General features: G+C 37.5%; 1 protein-coding gene across 1 annotated transcript in view; it reads left to right on the top strand.

The window, feature by feature from the left end:
- The window catches only part of pex5la (peroxisomal biogenesis factor 5-like a), a 71,651-nt gene that overhangs the window by 25,611 nt on the left and 20,600 nt on the right, over window positions 1-25,440 (top strand). Inside the window, exons 2-3 of the mRNA XM_079461112.1 lie at window positions 15,325-15,429; window positions 23,958-24,069. Coding sequence (XP_079317238.1) covers window positions 15,325-15,429; window positions 23,958-24,069 — 217 coding nt within the window. The remainder of the gene's footprint in view (window positions 1-15,324; window positions 15,430-23,957; window positions 24,070-25,440) is intronic.

The raw sequence follows: 25,440 nt of genomic DNA, 5'->3' as shown, positions 1-25,440 counted from the left end.
ACGACGCGGCATTGTAGCGCAGTGAAAACTGCACGTAAATGCCGCAGGAAATTTGCTCTAAACGCTCTCTGAAAAGAAAGCGTGAAAATTGCTCTTTAGATTCGCCGGATAGCGGCAGGGAAAAGACCGGCTGGATCGCTAAGCCGCTCACACGCGAAGACGCCAACAGAAGCCGCCGGAGCGAAGCCGCTGATGAATCCGCTGGAGGGAAGGCGCTGAGCCGAAGGTCGAATCCGCTGCAGGTGCTCTCTCGACGGCGAAGCAGTCAGTCTCGGGAAGCGAAGACGAGTCGTCGCTGAAGGAGAAGAGATCTGAAGACCCTACGGCGATGTGTCCGCTTATATAGCCATAAGCCCCGCCCATTTTGGCGGGTGCCATCGCCATTGGTCCGGCAGCTCCGCTACGATTGGTTCAAAGCTCTGCTTTTTTCCAACCAATCACCGTGCAGTTTCACTGCGCTTTTGAATTGCTTCAGTCATCGGAGAAAAAGGAGTTTTCCCCATAGCGTCCTGCTACGCAGTACGAGTGAAGTATCGATAGGGAACATCACTTACATGTCAGGAATCACAGAGAAAGAACCCAAGCGCAGGCAACAGGAGATGAAGGGGTTAACAAGACTTTAATAACTAATAAAACAGGAACAAAACAAAAACCCACGAGGGAGTAACAAAACAGTACACAATAACAAATATGATAAACTGATTACTAAACACTCAACAAGAACTCAATATTAAACACTAAGACTTTACTTTACTTTACTTTACTTTACTTTACTTTACTTTACTTTACTTTACTTTACTTTACTTTACTTTACTTTACTTTACTTTACTTTACTTTACTTTACTTTACTTTACTTTACTTTACTTTACTTTACTTGACAAGGCTTCAAGGACACAGTAAGGAGTACAAGCAAGGGATATTGTACAACCAACGAGCACAAGACAATAGACAAGAGGGTATTATATAGGGAGACTAACAAAGGGGATAACGATGGGCAGGTGTGGGTAATGCGACACAGGAGGAGAGCTATACTAGAAACGAGAGGGGCAGGGCCAAATGACGAGACAGGAGAGAACGCATATTATGTCCTGATTGACCATAATATGATCCTCTCCACATAAAACACGTGGGTCTGTCATGATTCTGCCCCAGATCAGAAAATCAAGACAAGAGCAGGCAGAATCATGACATTACAAGCACCTGTCATGTCTAAAAATAGAAATATTAAATGAATTAATATACACAACAAAGGCTTTATTGGGCATTCAGTTGTATTTAAATACAGCAAGTTCCGACAGTAAACGCAAGTACAGCGTGATGACATCACGAACAGGCTAATAACCATATAACACCTTGCACCATAGTGATGTGTTATAATGGATTATGAATGATTTTTTACCAGCCTGTCCATCAAAATAACGTACAATAAAAAAAGTCTAACGCAACCTCTGCGAATGATGACAGAATTTTGGGATGAAGTATCCCTTTAATAGCTATTGTGCACTAAAATCCCCCTATTTCAATTTTATGTTATTTACCTTGACAGTCGTACATGGTATCAAACATACTGAATTGTAGTCTTCTATTTGCTCAGTTTTAGCTGTACTTAGCCATTTGTAATCTATGCTGATTCTCATACTCAAATAACTATATTTAGGTAGATCTTTTACTTTAAAATTTAAGATTTGTTCCCCATCACACATGGGTGACAGAGACAATACGCAACATCTGTTTTTTTGTATACACAGGGGGATCTTTAGTTGTCATCTATTACAGTGTGTTGGCTTGCAGGAGATGTCCTTAGTATCACTGTGCTCCATTCTCTTGTGTTTCTGCCAACTCTGCCACACTGTATTTTATTCGTCCTTATACCTATGCCATGCATACAAAATATATATTGTTTATCAATAATTTATCCTACACATTTAAATGTATTCCCGCTCTCTCCGTGATGTGACTGCTTTTGTCATAGTTATTTTTGTTTCTACTCACATGTGATACAAGAACAAGGCAGCCAAGAATCAGGCATATTCAGTTTGTTTATAGACGGTTTCAAAGCGACAACATAAACAAAATGGTATGTGCATGCACGCTTTTGTGGCCCAAGTTTAACATCCGCAAAGAGTCCCTGCAGATAATTTCTTATAACAAGCAAAATAAATACAAAAGTAAACTGCATTAGCTAGGAAGTAAATATTATGTCTAGCCAGTATTATTTTGGTTACCAGTAGAAGAACTGTTACTTAACCGTATAGAAGAAGTGCAGAAGAACCATACTGTTGCTAAACAGAAAAGCCCATTCAACAAATTGTTTTTTTAATACAATCATTATACAATTAATTATTAATATAGCCTAAATTAATATTATTGAAATATAATACAAATTGTTAAAGCCTATTATTAGCAACTAGCCGATCAACAAACAGACCGGAATTTAACTGTGCATCAGGCGCGTACATCCTATGGTCTTAGACTTCCTTCTCACATACTTAAATCTTGCGGAGTTACTTTATAAACAACTTCAATTAAATTACTTCCAAAAACTGTAGAGTGGTAAAATCTAATAAAGTGATGTTTTTTATTTTCATGCAATATTCATTTGGTTTATTAGGTATGAACCATTGCTTACATTTTTTAATAATTAAGAATAGCTAATTTTGTATTATTTTGAAACATATATTTGTGAAATCCACATACTGTATCAGCATATTTTATGCATCTTTTAGATTTCTGAATGGGTTTACATACCGTGTAGCTAGAAATACGTGCCTTAATAAATGTTAAAACTACTTAGAAAATCAAATCCAGAGGGCAAATATTCCCTCTTTTTTACCATCTAAACACACACATCTAAATTTAGCACAACCCTACCACAGAGTCAGATTTGATTAAGATGCATCTGTTCTGAGCGGTTGTCCTGTTATTAAGCTTGAATGGACAATAACAGTGTAGTCAGGTATTGGTACTCAGAAATTTCTCTGTTTCTTAGCTGTTATATATTGAGCCTGATTATTGTGGCTTGGAACGCCAGGAAAGTGGATTCATCACACAAGAGACATCTTTCGGATGATGTCCTGGATCTATTATGCTATAGCAGGTGTCTCTAATGTTCAAGGCCTCTCAGGTTCTCTGAGGTGTCACATACTAAAGCTCCTTCAAGCGAACCGCATCTGCTGTGTTTGGTGGATTTTAATCAATGGGGGGAAACTCCAATGACTTTTATTGTTTTCATCTTGTGGTTTTACACTGAACTCTGCTGCATGTTCAAATCACTTAAAATTCAGGTGCAACTTTTGGTTTTATTAACATAAATACGCCCACAATGCATCAAGCGTCAGTATCGGTTTCTGTCCTTGATGGTTTTGATTCTTTTTTTCTGCTACACCCCAATCCTTTGATAGGTGGATGTGGTGTAAAGTGTTTCATATTTCAAGGCAGCAGGTGTTAAGCTCATGACACAGGTGTTTGCGTGTTAGAAGAGGGATGTTTGAGCGTGGTCATGTGAGTCTCACACAGCACGATTTCATGGGCTGATCAAACTGTTTTGATGTGTGCTAAATGCCCCGACAGAAGACTGGAAATATTTTCACATTTCTTTTACAATGTGGTAATTATATTACTTATAATTATATTAGGCTGTCCCCTAACACGGTGAATTATTGTACAGTTTTAAATAGTAAAGACATTTGGCATTTACAAGACATATAGATCACCTGACATTCCAGACGCACTAGGCTTAAGAGTAGACTCAAAAGATTCTCTCCTGCGCTGTGATTCATTTTCGATTAATTGCACAGCCCTAAGATACTGTATGTAAATATGCAGTTATGAGTTGAAAAAGTTTACACGCAACCATGGTCAGCACAATCAATCATTAAAATACGGTGATTGTTTCATTGCATGTTCATAAAGAAGGTTTGGTTCACGTTTAAATGAACATTTGTGGTTCATTTACTCACCCTCGAACCATCTTGAGATTTGAGGCCATCAACTCCTTAGGTGCCATGTCGTAGAAAGTTAAAAAAAGCATATAATGCTACAATCAACATAAAAGTAATCCATGCGGCTCCTGACGACATATTAATGTTTTTGGAAGCGCATCGATTGGTCTGTGCAATATTTATTTTGTATTAGCAGTAATCTACAGCTTCTGCGTTTGAAACTTCGGACGGACATCAATCATACCCAAGTGGCCTACCTACTTAGAAGGGCACAGATCTTGAAGTGGCAATTCTGAAGGGAGACTGACAATTGGTTTCTTTTGTCACATAGACATTTGAATCACACTTGGCAAACTGAGTAATAAAAACAACACAATTTTATCTTTCTCAGAGATTGATGTAGATAAAAATTGCTCAATCTAAGGTGATAAAAACATAATGCTTCACTATGTAAGGTCTTTATACATCTTTGAAGTATACTACATTTCATTTCTATGAATAGACACTCCTAATCTTCTACACTGCACTTTTAACTTACATTAACAAACAATAAGATAATTTTATCAGCTATTATTCAGCTTTCTTAATGTCAATACAATTATTCATGTCAGTTCACGAGCTTGCCTCACAGATAATAAGGTGGAACAGATAGTATTCAAATTTGGCCTGTTGACCCGGGGCGAGGGCTCCGAGATCTGTGATTCTCCCCGAACTCAGAGCACCTGCCACTTCACCGGGGAGAGGGCCTCAGGCTGGTGTGTGCCCGAACCCAGAGCATACCCACTGGTGCTGAGGTGAAATGGGCTTGTGACGTCATCGTGAAGGAGGGTTTGTTGCGAGACATTCGGGATAATGGATGCAGGTGGCTTGTGTGGTCACAGGGATCCTATTCCTTTTATTGTCCATTCTCCCGGAAAAGCACAGCAATGCGAAGGTGAAAGAGCCCGTCCACGAGCCAACTGACGAGTGAGACCCACTTCATAACATCAAGATTGTGTGCGCTGCTTCAAGATGGGCTGCCCTTGCGATAGTGAAGTTTAGGTGTGTCTGTTTGTTCATGGCATTTCAGTGATGGATTTTATATTAACGGTGGATATAACACTGGAATTGGAGATTGCCACGGTCCCTGTGCTAACAGATGCCGGACTCTCCCCACTAGTCCCACCTCTGGCAGCTCTTGTTTTTCCGGAAACGTGCATGGTCCAATTCTATGTTTCTTTTTCTGTTTCAAACAATGCCCCAGAATCTCTCAGTAAGAATTTTGTGGTAATAAGGCTGACGTTGAGTGCTGTCATGCCCACAAAGTTTGACAGTGTGCAGCTTTGGCACAAACTTTTTTGGTGACTGTGCACTCTCACTATATTACGCCTTTGTTCAAAATTCAGGAAGTCCCCATAAATACATTGGCCATCTGTGGAAGTCATAGACTGTAAGCTAGCAGAAAGGCTTTCTCATCTGTCTTGCTAATGTGCAAGTGGATGCAATGTCCTCCACCCCTCCCTCACCAGAGTTTGAAAGAATAATGCCATGCTCCTCTGGTGAATTTTATTTTCAACAGCACACCTGCTTGGCTACCGGACCCCAGAGACGAGATTGTGGTTTAATGGCCAAGGGTCCAATGAGAACACGGCATTAGCTGGCACCGTGCTGACGTTAACAAAGTTAACCAGGGGACGGCACGGCCTTGTTGTAAAATGGAGGACGCTGATGTCATGACATTGGGAGGCTATATTTTGTACGTAATGAACCATACACCATCTGGAATGATTAAAGGGAAAGTTCAACCAAAACTAAAAACTCTGTCATTTTTTCATACTCATTTAATTTAGAAACATGTATATGACTTCTCATGAAAAACAAAAGAACATATTTTAATAAGGTGAAAGTTAAAGGGGGCAAATATTGTTTGCTTACAAACGTTCTTCAAAGTTTTTTCTATTACGCCCTGCAAAAGAAAGTCATTCAAGTTTGGAATGACATGAGGTTAAATAAACAGTGCAAGAATCTTCATTTTTGGTTTAACTATTCCTTCAACAGCGCAATACAGCCAGGTTCAGCACATACTATGTTTATCTCCAGTGTTTTTATCATTAACAAGATCAATAATAAAGACCTGAAGGGTTGTTTTTATTGTAGAGATACATTAGAATCAAGATCAGTTTTATTTAAAGTGACACAGTATATTAAAACAGGGGCGCAACTGCCCAATGTTAGGGGGGTATGCAGAAAACCCCACCAAAATAAAAAAGTGTGCCGGACATCATCATGTATGGGCTTGAAATAATAAAGGTTTATTTTAAAAGTATATCAGACAGCTACTGTAAGCCTACCATAATTATATGGTATATGAACACAAATATATAAAAATGTATTCATGGAAATTTCTCTGCCATTTCTTTCTTTTTGCCGTATCTAAAACGTACCGATCCGTACCGAAACGTGACACAAGTGTATCGTTGTAACCGTTACACCCCCACCTTTTCCATATGAATAATATTAAGAAATTAATCTGTTGGTATCAAGTTGGTATCAAGCTCCCTCTACACTTCCACCTAATGTACCTGTTGCTTTCCCCTGTCTTTCCTGATCCACCATCCTCACACCTGAATAAAATGAACTCGATGTTAAATATAGCAGCCTAAATTAAATGTTTAAATCAGCCTATGGCATCAGATAAGACAACTATTATGCAGTAAGGTTGTGGTGCTGTTGAAATTACATTAACATTTGGAATTTTAAAAAGTACAAATATGACACACACGCATATACATACATATAGAAAAGTCATTACAGGGTCACATCTCTCTCTCTTTAAAGGTATGTGCTGATATATATACATACACACACACACACACACACATACATACATACATACATACATACATACACATATAGCACAGATCTTTAAAGAGAGAGAAATGTGGCCCTTCCAGCTTCCATGTCACCCAGCAGATGTAAAGTAGCCTTTATGTCTGACAGCACAGCTGAGCTAACATGAAGCTAATGGTAAAAAAATCCATGAGAAACCAGCCTTATTGCATAAGTAATGTTTTTCAGCTTCTAGTCATTTATTGTGCATGCTACCTTATATTTACCAGTTCTTATTTTACTTTAATAAAATTGAGATAAGTCATGCATGGCATTGGTACAATAGGGTTTAACCAAAATCTAAATGTAGATATCAGCAGCAACATTATTTTTTTGCATTAAGTTAGCAAACACTTGCCAGTCAACATTTATATTTGCAAGCCTCCAAGTTTGGTAGCAAATCTATTCATAATTCCACAGTCGGTCGGTCGCTCAGCAAGCTCGCTAGCTAACGTTAGTCTGTTAACATGAATATTGTATTTGCAAGAATAGACGTCACATTTTAAATCCTACCTGTTACCGTTCACCATCCACGTATTGCTGTCGCATCCCTTGACAGGCCATCTCCTTTTGACCATCTTTCTTTTTCTATTTTTAGCCCCCGAAGGCTTTTTTGGTTTATCCATCTTTTTCAAATTCAAATTTCAACGACAACTCACTAACGTTACTGCGTACTTAACGTAACTCACGGCGCCCCGCCCACTCGCGATATTACCCTTCTATGTCTAAATAAATTATATGATGGAATCTTATGAGGGCACCGGTGCCTGTTAGTCCTCTTAAATGTATATAACTTTTTATATATACAATAACTTATAAAAAATGTATGAAAATGTATATAACTTTTATTATTTCAAATTTTTTAAACCATTGTGTTGGCGCACCGCATAAAGCGCATACCCACTTTTTGCACCACTGTATTTAAACTATACACTTTGATAGTACAGTGTGCATTCACTGGCATTAAAGATGTTCCCATGGCCTTGGCAGCGCCAGTGCCACTCTCTACCAAAGCTAGAAGAAAGCATTCCACCTCCAACATGTAAATACAACGCACATGTTGTCATGGGGTGCGTGGTGGAAGAACCCAATTGCAAGGCAGCGGGGTAAAGGTGTTAACAAACAGACTTTAATGAACAAGAACAAAAACACCCTCGATGGGGATAACACAGACTAAACAAGATACTAAAACAGAAAACAATCAATTTTATGTCCTGACAACAAATATATGTTTCTCTCCACATAAAACACGTGGGTCTGTCATGATTCTGCCCCTAGACCAGAAAATCAAGACAAGAGAAGGCAGAATCACAAAGGAAAGCATCTATTGCAGAGAGAGATTCCTTAACCATGAGAAAACTGTTCTGCCTAAATATACCGCAGTCCATGCCATCTTAAAAGAATGATCATGTCACTTTTGTTCACCATGTGACCTGTAATTGTGACAAAAACTCTTTCCATTTCAGTTTTGTGTAATATTACTTTATCGAACAAAAAAATCTTAATTGTGCAACTTGAAGGGAAATGGAAACACAGCTACTGATGCAATTTTAGTTCATACCTGGGTGCAAGGTGAGAATTGTCATGATCGTCAGGTCTGTTCAGGAAATTGTATGTCTTTTACATAGTATAGGACAACAGAGAACAGGCAAAAGCCTATGAGAGCTCTGTACCTAAAGCTTCATATGCTTCCACATGAACATCTTCTTAGACACTCTGTAACTTCACACCTTTGAGATCCAGCCAAAAATTGGTCTCTTGATATGTAGTTATGTGACACTCGGTTTGAACATGCGTGGCCAGCTTTCCTTTCTAGATGTCCTTTGAGACAAGAGAAGATTCATCATCCAGCAGCCTCCCAAAACGCAGAGGAGAAAGTTAGGACACCCATTAATTGGGGACCTTAACACACGACTGCCAAAATAAAGACGCTAATAGGCTTTGCCGCTCCCGAACAAGGGAATTGTTAACAACTGACTGTTCAGGTCATTCGCAAAATCCCAAAATACATCCTGCATTGTTTTGATCACCAAAAATTGGTCATCCACATACAGTGTCCCGGTTCATTACAGCTCTCCGCCCAGTCATTATATTCTCATTAAACACTCAACAACAAATCATAAGAAGATAAGGTCACCCTGCAAAAGTAAGTGGTAACCCTGATGTAAACGAATACATTTCAACAGGAAACATATTGTTCTTACAGTTACACACAATATTTCTTCATGGGGTCATTGATGCAAGGTATATACTCTGGCCGCTGTACTCAGTAATGTTATCTGTATACATTTCTGGTTATTGAATGAAATGTTCTCCTGGTTTCATATAACACAAACAAACATGCATCTCTACCACAGGAAAAACCTATGCAATGCAATATCTTTCTCTATCCCTCTCTCTCACCGTGCCATCATCGATGCACACTTTTTTGCATGCTGAGGCATGAACCAATTATTTCACATAAATAGATTGGTTCTTTGCAAGTTGTTTATCATCCGAGGCTGGTAAATGTGTTTGCGTCACCGTAATAATTCCTCCATATAATATTTTCAATGCTCGCAATTCATTTTTCGATAAGCTAACACATAAAGCCGCTCCGTGACCCGCAAATCAAAACATAGAACTGAAACTCGAAAAGAACTTTACATTGACATCGCAGGACAATTACTCAAAAATGTCACAGCTACAACAAGTATCGAGGGTATTATTGATGCCGCTCAAAGTTACAAGTCAATAATGCCAAAAATGATTATGTAATATTGTATATATGACAAGGGCTCTAATCCCAAGTCACCAAAAGGGCACTCGGGGGTATAAATGTTATCCGTTCAAGGAACGCATGAAAATAAACATGCATAAAAATCTCATGGCAATTTATAACTAATTTACAAGGTGACTAACTCATGTGAATTCATACAACCTTGTTCATAAGTTTTGGTATAAATCATGCTATATCGTAAGTAAGTAAATAGCCTCCTAAGTAAATATTTTCCATGAGATCAGGTTACAAAATACTACCTCCACTTAGCAAGCTTTAAATGGTCGCCATGAATTCTTCTTACTTCAGATGTTGAAGTCACAGAGTTTTGTGCACCTAAAAGTGTCATGCTCGGGCGCCCTGAATTTAACATTAGCATTTAACATGTCGCTGAAGGACAAAGTAAAACTGAGAAAAAATAATTTACACAAAACCTGACCATTAAATTGTTCTCTGTAGGTTTTGTGAGCGACAAGGGTGTCTGCACTGCAGCAGAGAGTATCTCATTATCAAGATTACTTGCACTAGGCCATGATGAAATGTAGTCCAAAGAGACTTGTGGAAAAGACAATAATGCCACATAACATGGGTTTGGTGAGTCAGATACACGAGAATGGTTGTAGACAACACGGCCGTTTGAGAACGCTTGAGCAACCACAATGAGCATCAGCACCTATAGACATCTACACTCATGCTGCTTGTCTATTCATCTTTGCTATAGATTCTACATAACCTTTTACATTGGTTTTTCATTGGAGAACATCACCTTCAGGTGACTGATAGATATTTTTGACATTGTGTGCTGTATTCCACTGTATGTGGGAATGTAGCCTATATGTCTAGCCTTAGAATAATGACTTATTTTATGAAAAACAAACTTTGTGTATAAATTTTTTTAATCTAGAGTGTGTTTTATGAGTTGATAGTAAATATTTTATGAAATTAGTAGAGAATCTCTACTTTATTAGTTTTTTTCCTTCTTTTCCTCTATTGTTTATTTATGTATTGTTGTGTTATGTAAAATTTCCAATTACTGCTTACACTTTGTATTATCAATGAGTATCCAATAAATTATTCTTTTCACAGTGTAAAACATCTTTGATTGAAACTTCTAATTTCAACCTTAAATATTTTAGAAAATCAAAGCTGTTCCAACAATAGATATAAATAACTTGATGCCACATTATCATCTGTTTCTATGGGCTGCTATACATTACGTAGGTCGTCCGCCATATTGGAACTAGGCATGGGCCGGATACCGGTTTCAAGGTATACCGAGGTTTAAAAGAGTTAAGGTTTCAAAACCTGAAAACATTTCTGTGATACCGTTTATTTTTACAAGGTATGAGCTGTTTTTACAAAAAAAATCATGTAATTCAATGTTTGATGTTTATGTCTAAAATGTATGAAAAAATATATTTTTTTAAAGAATATTGTAATTTTGAAGCTTTATTTTTAACTGAGAAACATGTTCTATATGTTGGTTCAAAATGAAATGTATTGTGTCCAGTTTAAAAGTGTTTTTTTGTATACGCAGACATAACACATGGAAATAACACATTTTAGGTATTTTTGTTTATGGTTATTATACAGCCAAAATCTCATACTGGCCCAATGCCTAATTGGAACTGTGCGGTCCGTTCATACTCAAAATTGAGCTGACTGCGTATAACTTATTTATTGTTATGTAAACTCAAACATTATATCTGCTACACTAACACATGACAACAACGAAAGGTTCTTTCTTTTACCGGGAATTTAAATCCCAGTGTGTTTTAAAGCCATGGCTGCCCAGCGCTGTGTTGGGGCATTTTATTCAACTGTGAGTGACGTCAGTGGACCGTTCCAAGATGGTGAACACGTCTATGTGCCTGGAGCGCTTGAATTCCATCTAGTTATTTATATATATTGTGACCAACAAATTGCTGTGCTAAATGTTTCATTTAACTTTAAATATATTTCTGGTTTTAAGTTGTAACCCAGAAAAAACTATAAAACTGAATAATAAACAAAATATTTGAATAAAAATAGTCAAAAAACAACAGAAAAATACTGCAAATTTACAAGAAAACAGGGACATTTTTTATTATACAAGGGAAAACTAAAATCTTGCGGTATATTTTCAGTTTTTTACAGTGTACAGCATTTATGAATCTAAGTTCATGTATATTTCATGTAGTTAATTAGTTAATGCACTGTGAACTAACACAAATAATTGTATTAACATAAAACAACATTAATAAAGATCAATAAACTGTAAACAATATTGCTCATTGTTACTTCAAGTTAGCATATACAAATAAAACCTTAATGTAAGTGTTACCAAAAATGCTATATAATGAAAAAACGTAACATCACAACTTTTGGACCAAGAACACTGAAACGTATAATTTGCTACGGCATCTAGGTGTAAAAACCTACCTTCACAGACCTGTTTCTGAACACGAGCCCACTTTAAAAATAAAGTTGGAAAGAAATGATCCCGGATTAGAAAAAGGATGTCTTCCATCTCTGTTTAGCCTGAAAGGCTGTAATTAGATCAGCAGCACAAAGTGCTCCCAGCGCAGGGAGAAAATTAAAATCATTAAATGTGCAGGAGTTTGCCTCATATTTAGGCCATACAGTTATTCTGTGTGCAGCTGCAAATTGCCATAAATGACCAAACTGAAGGTTTGTTTATATACTGTATATAAAACATGACATGTCATCTTTCAAAGCACTTCACTATAATTCCTTGTTAGAACCAGCTGTGAATGTAGAGCACTCAGCTGTTAGCATTATGGCACAAAATAGGTAATGTAAAAACACAATAAGCACGTCAAGGCACTGCCAGCCTGGCCTGATGTGTCCATCATGTACATTTCAAGGTGGCAGGTGTGAAGTCCAAGCTGTCGAGGGTTGGATTGCTAGCACGGCCCAGTAAAAGCTGAAACTACAACTTATGGCAATAACTTTTCTCTGTATAAAACATAAAGGAAAAAAGTCATTCATGTAAAATCCAATTTAATTTTTATTTATTTATAATTGTATGCCACAGCACAGATTTATAGACTGTTTATTCTTGTGGTTCCATCAGCCAATCAGCATCACTGTGACTCCAGAGTGATGTCACATGACATTTAAAGCCAAGAAAATGACTTGAAAATGAATGCCAGAACTAAACCCAGTTCACAAACTTCTGTATTCTCCCGTGCCAGCCGAACAACCTCCGTGAGATAAATTGTAATCTTAACAGATAACAGATATCATAAACCTTCCTGGTGAAGTGTGACTATGAATCAAGTGTAGGCTTTTCAAACTGCTGGTCTCATCTTAATGTAGGAAACCATCCAGCAAGGTGGCTATATATTTTCTAGGACTGCTTTGTAGCACTCTCTGGCATTAGACAGGTTTTAGCCTTAGATAAGAGTTCATGTGAGGACATCTCCTATCTCTTCATTTCACGGCTGTGGTTTATTTTTGTGATAGCTGCTTCCTGCTCTAACCGTTCCTGCTTGTACAGACATGTAAAATTAGAGGCAGGGCCCTGTTTTGTTCGCACATAATGGCTATTGGTACTCAGTCCAGAGGATTCTCAATTTGTGGTCAGTCAAAGCTGTTCAACATGAATGGGCCCTTTGAAGCTGTGGGCAAATTCATCAAATGGAAAGATGCATCAAACAGCCATGTGTTATAAACGCTGCCGTGACATAATCTACAGATGATGCAGGGAGCAGTTTCAGTATCTCCCTAATTAGAATGATAATTAAGGCTCCAAATTAATTTCAAGACAAATATATTCTCCTGCATTGCTTACGAATGTGTGTGCATTTTGTTTCGCATAATCTGGAAATGTGAGGCGTTGTGCATGCAGGGATGATTATTTTTCAAAATTAGCATTAAAAGGTGGGATCACTACTGTTGAATGTTGTAATTAATTACTTGAGATGTGTTACTATGGACACCTCGGAATTTATTAGTTCAGCACTACTGATAACACCTTATACCAGCCACTAGTGAGATTATGTATCCTGTAAACTGTCGCAATAACATTACAGGATTACACTCAAAACCAGTTTCTTATCATGACCTCACCACTTGTGCTATAAACAATAATGTAGTCTAAATTAAAATTGTTAAACTTGGTACAACCCGCTCCTCCCTTACTAATCACTACAATGGCGGACAAAGGACTAAGATGTCATCGCGTTTTCACTTCTTCGCCGAATGAGATAACATTTATGAAACTCTGTAGAGCAGTTTGTCCATTTAGCGCTGCTGTAGAAACATGGTGAATTCCATATAATGGGTATGTAGATAGAAAGAGTGTAAAAACACAACACTTCATTATGTAAGATCTTTCTTCACCGTCTGAAGACAGTTATGTATATTATATTGCATTTCTGTTTTTTCAGTCATTTTTTTTATTTATGTTGTTACAAATGTTTACAATTATTGCACATATTGAGTTATGTATTTATATATGTGTATTTATTGAGTGATCAATTATTAAAATATCCACATTGGTGTGATTCCCACAGATGTGGTTATTGCATATGCGGTATTGGTGTTATTTAAAAAAAATGCCAGCTGAGATTCTGACAATCATGAATTGTCTGACAAAAAAGAATACATTTACCATAATCAAAAGGTAATTAATCTTGCTTTTTACTAATGCAATCTTAATTAAACAAGCAACAATAGGATATACACAAGCAGTCAATTTGTTTCTGTTCACATCCATAAACTTGGATTGTCGTCAAGTTCTCTGGAAAGATGTGTGTGAGGCCAAGTGAACACTATTAGAACACTAAGACTCGCCATCACAGGGCAGAGTAAGTGAATAGAGAACTTGGTTCTCATTCTGAGAGTAACTACACAGTCTGACTCACAGAGACAGATTACTTTTCTTATCTCTAATGGCAGAATCGTGCTAGATTAGACTGTCAGGAAATACGTTTTATGGAAAGAGTTTTAAGGTGTAAATTGTGTGTGTGTGGGAAGGATTTGAATATAACAATATTCCGCAAAGATGCTATATTTCATATTTCTGAAATCTAATTGCAGTCACCCCACCAGACTACAATTTGAAATGCCAAGATGGATGGTGCTTTCGGTTTAGATGGAGAGAAAAATGTGTTGGTGTATTTCGGGACAGTATGATACAGAAAGAGAAACAGGACCTACAGCATCTATACCATTTCAAAAGAAAGAATCTGTTTTTCTGAATTTACTATTTACCACCCATTCCTGCACTTTATGCTCAAGCGTACACTTGCTAAAATAATGTAGATTGTAGCAACTGGCAGTACATTTGATTGTGTTGTTGCGTCCTATGCAAAGCTATTGTAAATGGAGCATTGTACAACTTTTCTAATCAATTCAACCCATATTTGACGTGTTCTTGAAGCAAAAGGGTGCTCTGTTCACTCAGGGGTGGAAAGGGTTGAGTGACAGTAAGAGACTAGCTATACATCTCTGTCTCCGTAGCTCTGATAAAGGTGGTTAAAGGCAGCCACGCTATCACTCACATGACTTCTGTGGCCTTTTTGTGGTCTTGCACTTCATCAGACAAAGTAAAACCAAGTGTGATGTTTATAAGAGTGAGAACGTATTTACTAAGGCCCCATAGCTGTGTTCATATGTGGCTTGTAGTGTTTCATTTTGCTGTGAATCACATATACATCTTTGCACCTTGTACCACCATAGGAGCAGTAATACCTATAATATCTAAATATTCTGTCCTGACATAAGTCATTGTTGATTTCACTGTTGTAGGGGAAAGACGCTAGGGCTGCAGATAAGACCGTTGCCATGGTCCTGAAGGAGATACCCAATAAGGCATCCTCAGAAGGCAAACCCCTCCTCACGATGACAAACAAGGTGGGCAGAACTACCTCAGCAACCGCAAGGGTCATGCAGCACCTCCATTCTGGCGAGTGATGATTTCCAATGGGAATGATTTGACTATCACATTTCCAAACGCCTACCTTTTAGCCAAGGAAAAAATATAGCGTGTCTTTGCCAATCGAAATTCTAAACTCACAACAGTTCACAAAGGCTTTTTATAATTTCATTCAGGGCTTCTCTATAAATGGAGCTTCTCCCATCAGGCAAAACCTGTCACAGGCAATATAATAGGAACAATAGAATGTTCGGCAGACACATGGGGCGACGGAGAGGAATTTAATGCACAATCATTCGATTTCTAAAGGATGTAATATTGGCAGACACTTTATTGTACCTCAAACATTCAGTATTGTATTTCCTGTCATAAGCTAAACTTTTAATTTCATTTTATATACAGTATTCAATATTATTTAACACTAATATTGTGTGCCACTTACAGCACAGCAAATTTATGTGATGCTAGAACCTTTCTTAAAAATGGTTGATATCAGTCAAGGTAATGCCATTTTCATAGTTTTAATGCCTGTCTTCTGTTTGCATGTGTGGTTTGTGGGTCATTTTGAGTTATAATCCATTCTCTCTCTCTCTCTCTCTCTTTCTCTCTCTCTCTCTCTCTCTCTCTCTCTCTCTCTCTCTCTCTCTCTCTCTCTCTCTCTCTCTCTCTCTCTCTCTCTCTCTCTCTCTCTGCTTGCGTGCGTGCGTGCGTGCCTGTGTTGGTTTTGCCAACGTTGTGAGAACCAAATGTCCCTACCCGGATACTAAAATCTGAAATTACCTACAGTACATTAACGGGACCAGCCAAGCCAACTGTCGCCGGTTGAAAGCTTATTAAACATAGTAAATAATGTCAAAAGAAAATTTTAAAATGCAGATACATGTCAGGGTACAGGAAGGTTTTTAGAGATAAAAAATGTAATTAGCAAGATAAGAAAACAATACAAGTTAATGGAAAGTTTCTGTTGAAAACCAAATGTGGGTGTGCGTTGTGTTTTTAGCAACATTATGGGAACACATACTGTGTGTGCAGTACGGACCGTTGCCTAAATGTCTGATGCATAAGGCACACTTGAAACACTTCAGCAAGTTCATTCGTCATCCGATTGGTTGAATTCTACAGGATTTCAGGAAAAGGTATGTGTCGCTTTCTAATACGGACCCCTGGAAACAACACAAAGCCATCTGTTTGAAGAAGTAAGCTGTTGTGTTTCCATGGGCTGCAATAAGAATTCACTTCAAGAACATTTTAAAACGTCAGGGCAGTAGTGTTTATTTGAAGTAAAATAGGCTTCTTATTAGCCAGGCAGACTGTGTTTCTATACAATGAAAGCAATTATAAAACAGGAAATTAAATGAATGGAAAGTTGAATGGAAACACGTATCTATTGTAAGATCAGAGCACCATTATTCTTTACCTATAAAATATTGGCTACCTTATATTTGGTGTATAAACGATTTTGGATTAAATCTAATATTGATATGGTTCACAAATAGTAAAGCACTCATGATTAAATAGGTCTATACTGTTGGTCTTTAGCCTGATATATCACAAACAGCTTTGAAATATTTTCTCCATACATAATGCAGTTGTGTAAATGCATGGTGTTATTTTAAAACCGTTATAATTGCCTCACACAGGTCTACCCCCTTGATCACCCCCTTGAGTCCTCGCTTTACTGCTTCCAGGTTCCCTTGACAACAATACCTTGGAGTAAGCTTTGGAAGCTAAACCCTTTCGAGACAAAGTTTTCCATGACATAATTCGTCCTTCAGCAAAAACAAAGACATGTGCTAACTAAATCAGAATAAATAAGAAATTCTGGTAATGTCAAAGTACAAGTTTTCTAATTGACTGCAGTGTCAGAAGCAGGTAAACAGCATTGTAATATTTTCACAGGGACAAATGTAGGTACTATAAATGCCTTGCAGCATCATGCCTAGATGAGACATGAGAAGCACAATGATGGCACAGTTTCAAAATAGAACATTTCGCAGTACATGAATAACCAAATCCTAATTAAAGTTAACGTGTGACCTTGAGGTTCCAGTCTTGGCTGAATATAATGTTCCTCAGGTAGCACTATTCACATTTATAGAGAACCGCACATTAATGTGAAGCTCTAAATATGTTCCTCTTCTTAATAATGATTTATGTGCCGAACACAGACAAACCTGCCCATGGCAAGACTCAAATGTGAGGATCATTTTTCTTCTCTGTAAAACCTAGAGATTTCACACTATAATTTGCTTAAAAATCTGTTATCCTGTTATCTCCAGTATGATGCTGGGTTCAATGTCAGCAGCTCTTTATGTTGATGGCATGTGATTGGCTGATTTGATATTAAAGGTATAGTTCACCCAAAATAGAAGATTCGGTCATCCTTTATCCACCCTCTTTTAAAAGTGCCATTTCAAACCTGAATGACTTTCTTTCTTTTGAATACAAAATATATTTTGATGAAGAATGTTGATAACCGAACAACGACGGCGCACAACCAGGGTACCGCCGTTTTTCGGTTACCAACAATCTTTACAATATCCTCTTTTGTGTTTTGCGGATGAAAGTCATACAGGTTTGAAATGACAAGAAAGTGAGTAAATTACAGAATGTTCAGAATTTTTGCAGAATTGATGTTTAAGTTACAAATTAATAATACAAAGCAACCAAGAGCACTCATTTATAATGATAATAAGAGTTCAACCCTAAGTAGGAACATTTCAATTTCCACAATATTGTTTGAGGGTTTACATTAAACCGACAGCTGGAGATGAAGGAATCAGGCGTCTATTGTGTAAATGTGTGTTTGCACATTAAATGTGAAATAAATCCCCAGAAACTTTCCAACAACTGCACAGCTCTTGTGTCTTTCAGTTACATTGCTGTATCAGACTGTGGTAACAAAAGTAAAACTATTCTGTCATGTGACTGCAGTCATTTGTACTGCTTTGTTCCTTTAATAATTCCCTTCAATGACAGCAAACCTGTTTTTTGTGCCAGAAGTGAGGAATGATTTGACATTGAATACTGGCTCTACATCATATAATAAAGTAAAGCCAGAAACATTTCAGAATTGTTCCCCTCTCTCATTATGGCCCTCATTCTGTTGGAATTCACAAGGGAGGGCCTTATGCTTTTATAATAAGGGCTCAAATTAAAAACTGAGCCCTTAAATTGAGCACACATACCATTATAAAACATCCGGATCGGAAATGATATTACCTTACCCAACCACACACGTCAAATGCTTAGATCAGCAAATACGACCTGTAAAGTCTGTAAGACCCCCGTTTCTGCCATGTTTTTCATATGAATTAAAATATGTTAAATACATAAATAAAATCTTTAACAACCTAGGCAAAAGCATGAGTACATGAGGCTGTAGGTCATCATTTAATTTAGTTTCGAAAATTGGTGTTGTGACGAGGTGCAAGCCGAGGTGTTGTAACAGCAGGAGTTAAATTTGGGTAACATCAGACATTCCAGCCAGCCAACAGATAAATCTCCTCCCTCTCACTAGAGCCAGGCGATGTCTCTGCAACCCAATTAAGATCGCTGCGTCAGCATTCTGGCAGAGAATATCACAACAGGAAAGCTCTTCCAAATGACCGTGGAGACCAACATACACTGATCTCAATATTCATGAATATTCAGCATGTGTTTCAAAGCTTCAGTCAATCTCTGAATCACAAACTTTTGCCCAGTTGACTGTACAGTTTGAGAATAGAATATATTTGATCTCGTTTGCCAAGTGTATATTTTTTAATTATGCAATTAATTGTAATTGAATGAATTACAATTCCAGGCTGACCTTTCTCTGTTTGGTCTTGTAAGCTCTAGACAAATTAAAAAGACATCAGAGGTAAAACAAAAAACATAAGCCCCCTATTAACCAAGAGTTGATAAGGTCACGGTTTCAATTAATTTTTTATTTGCTTATCTGCGAAAGTTAATTTATTTACACAGGGTTTAAAAACGTATGTTTAATAGCAGGGCTGCCTCTGTCATCAAAGGAAAAAGGAGGAGGCTCACCAAGATTTGCAAAACATCCTTAAGAAAATATATGAGGACCTGCTAGTTTAGTAGGTAAAATATGGCAATGATACTTCCGCAAAAGTATTGAGATGGCGGTTAGCTGTCATGGTTCTGTTATGTTTTGTTCTGGTTTACTTCTGTTCTCATTTTGCCTGTGTTCATTCATTAGTTTTTCATAGTTGTTAATTGGTCGCACACCTGTTTCTGTTTCCCATGATTCTGTTTCCCTGTTTATTTAAGCTCTGTGTTTTCATTGTTCATTGTCCAGTATTGTGTTTGTTACATGTTGTAGTTTCTCTTGCCTTCTCTGGTCCTGTCCAGCTCTCCTTTGTCTTCTGAGTCCCCGCCCAGCTCTCCTTCATCTTCCGGGTCTCTGCTGGTCCTGTCCAGCTCTCCTTCGTCTCCCGAGTCTACGCTGTCAGCCAGCACCTCCAGCCTCCAAGAAGGTCCCGCCCAGCCTAACTTTCCCAAGTCCTCTATTGCTGCCATCCAGTCTATCAGGCCTGGTCTGCTGGCACCTGAAGACACCTCAGCTCACCCTAAGCATGCCAACACTGTTGGGTCGGATGAACTGTTGGCTCCTGCCCCCCTTGTCTCCACCGTAGCCCGTCATCCCATGAGCTCCGCCAGGCGCCCTCGTCTCTCCGGCTCCGCCTTGGTCAGTAGTCAACCAGCCGCCACCTCGGGACTCCAATCCTCCGGCTACTCCTTGTCATACTATGGCTAGTCTGGCTCCTACTAGGAATTTTACTTCCTCTAGATAGTCAAGTTCGATCTTCTTCTAAGTGCTCAGCCAGGGCCCGCGAGGAGCGCCGGCGAGGCCGATCCGGGGACCTCGCTAGACCATCGGATTGGTAGTAAAGATGGGTGGTGTGCACTAAGGGCAAGGACTTTCAGAGCTCCATCAATTAGTTTCAAACAATCTCCAAATCCAGCATTATATCCACAGTTTATATAGCATTCCTCACCAAAATGCAGTAAACAAACAAACACAGCTGAACTTTGCAAACGCAGTGCTTTCACTCTCTTGCTCCTGCTGGTTGATGTGTCGCATGCTCCTTCTCCCGTTCTCCTTGGTTGACGTGTGGGCATGCATTTTTTTTTTCTAGCTCTAGCGGGTTGTCGCGTTGGCATTAGGTTTCTTGCAATTAGTCGGTGTCACCGGTGATGCACGGGAGAATTGTTGATGATTTTCCGGGAGAATTGTAATGAAAAGTTGGTACGAAAGAAAACTAAGAATTTTTTTTTACGAAACCTATAGGAACGTTGGGGGAGTGTATCGAGCACAGAAATACTTCCTCCAACTCGTTTTTTGACAAGTTGACCATGCCAGGCATAAAAGACGTCAGCTATTAACATTTACATGTATGCGTTTGGCAGATGCTTTTAACCAAAGCAACTTAAATTGCATTATCCTATACATTTTGATTCTAAGTATGTGCAATCCCCTGGGACCTAACCTACTACCTTGGCATTGATAACACCATGCTCTTACCACTGAGCTACAGGAAAGCTTAAAACATATACAAAACATATTAAATGTTATTTTATGGAACAAAATTTAAAGAAATTTGTTCAACTCTTTGACTGTCCTGTGGTTTGTTATTTTTGACTAAACAATGGTGGGCTTTTGATTTTGCATGAACGCATTCTGTTTCAAAGTGTATTGAAACAGCTTTGCCATCATAATTGTGCTCAAATATTGAATCTTGAATTGTCAATATTGATTTGTATTTCACAGTTTAAACTGCCATTAAATGAAAATAAACACATATTTTCCAATGGTGATCAGCTTGCAATTTATGAGCTTTTATTATAAATTACAGTAAGCAGCTTTTTAAACTTAAGGGCAAATGATCAATACACATAGACTAAATAATTTGTATGTGAAGCGACCAAGTTTGTCTTGATCGCTTTAATAGGTCATTAATACACACAGGCTAACGTTTTTGTTGTTGTTTACAATATACATCAAAGCAAAATTGCAAGTTTGTATCTACTGAGGGAAAAGATGAATCACTGTAAATCTTTTCGCTTTGAAAATATGCATCTTTGCCACCAAAACATGACATTTTTAAATGAGTATCTATTCGGTGCACAAGCAGTGCTCTCCTACTATGAGCCTGTGGAACGGCTGAACGCACACTATGAGCGAATAATGATTGATGTGTTGTTTCCATTCTGTAGACACAGGGCCACCACACAGCCAGTATCTCAGGAGAACATACACACATTCTGTCAAAGTAACACATAGTACACTGACGGGTGGTTTTTACATACACCTTTGCACTAATTATATTCATACACAATTACTTAATAGCACAATGTACTAACTGTGAAATACTTCATGATCACATGAAACTCGTAGGCCAATCACATAATCCTACCTGTCGCAGAATCGTCACTCCAATAAAGCAGCTATTTTTGCAACTCCAAATATAGTTCACTCAACAGATGGCACCTTTGTGCATAAATCTTATGTATTGAATTAAACCTGTGAATGTAGGTATGAATTTCAGAAAACCCTTAAAAACCAACATGAAGTGACCACAAGAATAGACAAAATGTTTTAGTGTATGAACATGGAGGGGTCCACATTTTAAAAATAGCAACCAAGAATATTTGTCAGAGACAAAATAAACTTAATGTGTGCACCCTCTAGTGTACAAAAAGCTGAATGGTAGTGTCAATGTAAAATAAACAGTCTGCAAGTCTGCAATTAGACATTAAAAGTATCTTGTGCTTAGTGTGCAACTGTATTTACAGATAACTCAATTCACTATATACATTCTCTGCCACATCTGCACCGCGCTTAATACTACAGTGGAAGAAATCAAGAAATACACTCCGTTTTGATTTTATCACAATATTGGTGTGGCTTTGGTGTATGTGAATACATCCCTATGCGTGGCACTCCACTTGATTGAGAAAAGCAATTGACAGTTTGCTGAAAACACACTAGTGGAAAACACACCTTTATTGAAATGTCAAAAAGTTGCTACTTAAATTTTTTACAGCATCATTTGCAAAGTCAGTTTTTAAGTTCCTGCCCTACTACGACAATATGTAGGCTTACATATATTAAATGTTATTCTGCCAAGCGCCGAAAGTTGACGACACTTTGGGATTCATGCACCTTTTCCACAAAAATCGCGTGCCAGTTCTGTTATATTTACAATGTATCTTGCATCAGAGCTATTATCTCTGTCTTTTACAAATGTGCGCACACCGAGGCTGTGTGATATACATTCAAGCTACCTATAGTGAAGTAACGCATCTTACCTTTAAAATCTATAAAACGCCTTGGATTATTAGTTTGTTTGTATATTTATTTACTTATTTTGCATCTCTTTCTAATGGTTGCATTGTTATACCAGTACGCAGCAACAATGACTATTTTTTGTGTATTCAGATGTTTTATACAAAGGCTCATTCAGCCTTGGGTTTTTGTTGGTCAATATTCTGCAATATAGTACTACTGTATAAAATGTAAAAATTAATTGTATAAAATGTAAGTTTCTCAATACTACATTTTTGGTATAAGCGCTATTGTCCCAAATATAGATACATCGGATTAACAGCGTTCTCCATAAAAGCACAAAGAGAGTCATAAAATATTGGTCAAATGGCTGTGTATCGTAGGGAGGTTAATGGGGTATATGCATATGGCTCGATGACGTACTTCCGCTAAAATCTCAGCCAGGCTGTGACATCCGGCACCATAGGGAACAATGCTGTTTTCGCTTCAGGATGCACATAGGATTACGATCAACAACGTGAGTACAATAATTCTAACACTTCGCCAGAATTCAACAACTTAAAAAGAGAAGCACTTCAGGCAATCCGTTTCAAGGTACATCAACAAATAGGCTATGAAAAAAGCTAATTGATAACTTGTAGAAGTTTCTTAATAAAATCCTCGTAACAATTTGCCCAAGATCTTTTCAAGTAAAATTTGCTGCTATATTCATGTACAATTTACTAACCAGAATAAAGTAAATTCTACTTATAAAATACATTAAGTTTTTGTCAAATATCAAGTAATTGTTACTTTTAACATAATAAAATTTAGTTGGATTTACTTAATAATTTGTTGAATTAAAATTACTCAAACTAAATAATTAAAATCTTAACAACCAAGATAAATAGATTTTATTCTCAAGATTTTTACATTATTTTAAATCAATATAAAAAAACAGGAACATTATAATATTAAGTATATTTTATAATTTATTTTCATAGAATCTATTAAGGCATGATCACAGTGGCACTTAACAATGCTCACCCGTAGTGCTGTCGGTTGGCTGAAATTTGAACGTTTTCTTACGATATGTTGGTGAAAAATCCCCTAAGTGCTATGAGAGCGGAAGTGACCTGGATGGCTGAGATTTTGGCAGAAGTATGTCATTGCCCCGCGTGCCAAATGCAATAATTTGTCTCTCACCGGATGCTTCTGCTTGATTTTTTTCAGCTGGTTAGTGAGCAACAAGAGAGCCGTCCCTTGCTGAGCCCCTCCATCGATGATTTCCTCTGTGAGACCAAATGTGATGGAGCTGCCCGTCCAGTAACCTCCAACACGGCAGGTACCAGATACTCGCCCTCCCATGTGTCCTGAATATCTTTGCTCCCTGTGTCCATAACATCATAACAAATTTATCAACTAAAAATAATACAAGTTGTTTTTATAAAACTCACACCAAATACGTTATTACTTCTTCTCTTAATCTTCCACCTAGTTAACTCCTCACAAATGTACTGTATGTCTTTGGCATTTAATAGCAGAGCAAACAAACACATTACTAACTGAGAAGGCACTACAGGCGATCTGAATGCAGTAAGATACTAAACTAAAGAAACTAGAACTATATTTTGCTTACATCCTGGCTCGTTTGTATTAAAAAGCAATTAAGACAACTACTCCTACTGCTGGGAGAGCATCTTCTATATTAGGAAAAAAACATTATCATTTTCAACAGAATACGTTTGGGTATCTTCGGATTTGCTTGTAATGAAGCAGCAGTGGTAATTACTGAAATGTTTGTAAGCGAAATGCTTGCTGTTGATAACAAATACCAGGCAGAACTTTGTGCAATCGAAATGTCACGACGTGCTGACTTCAGAGTATAAACGATTTTCAGTCTATCAGGCAAGCAGTACAGGCACTAGTTATTGATCTAAGCAGAGTTGAGTATTTAAGTGTCTGACTAAAATTTGAAGCACTTTTACCAAATGTTACCTTAAAGTAGGCTTTTGCAGCTATTGTTTTATAAATGTGATTATATCTAAATTAAGCACACTGATTCACCTGGGTGTGCTTCTTAAAATGAGATTTTAGCGATCAGTGACAAAAGCACTTATCGCTTTGGTTTCAAAACGTCTACAGACTATTGTGCTTTTTAAAGTATTGGGCCACCTGTTTCTTCTTAAGACGGCTTATGAGATTTAATGTATGATCAGCACATTAAGTCTCAGCTCTATATCACATTTTATTAAATGCATCTATGCAAACCATGATGTTGTCAATGTACATCTGCTAGAGGACAACTTTAGCAGTGAAGCAAAATTAAGAAGTACTTTTAGTGGCCAAAAATTATGTCCAGTGCTGGAAAATTTACTCAAATATATTATTCAAAATGCATCATACATGTTATATTCATGTAAACTAAAGCTCAACTTTGGGAAAAATTTAAGGAGGCTTGGCAAACAATAACATGCATCAGATGCACTGAAGAAAGCTTATTAAGTCTTAATAAAATATATTTTTATATTCTCTGATATGATGTCGATTTTTTTTTTTTTGCCGAATAACAATCGTTTTGTCATAATAAGTGTTATAATACACCTGAGTGGGCTTTAATAGCACACAATCATTGTATAAATATGCCATCATGACTACTATTGTGTCTTTTAGGTTTTTAGGTTTTGTTAGAGAAGTTTTTAAACAGAAGCAAATT

This window comes from Barbatula barbatula (genome assembly GCF_947034865.1).
Source record: "Barbatula barbatula genome assembly, chromosome: 7".
NCBI lineage: Eukaryota > Metazoa > Chordata > Actinopteri > Cypriniformes > Nemacheilidae > Barbatula > Barbatula barbatula.
This window is presented reverse-complemented; position numbering and strand designations above follow the sequence as displayed.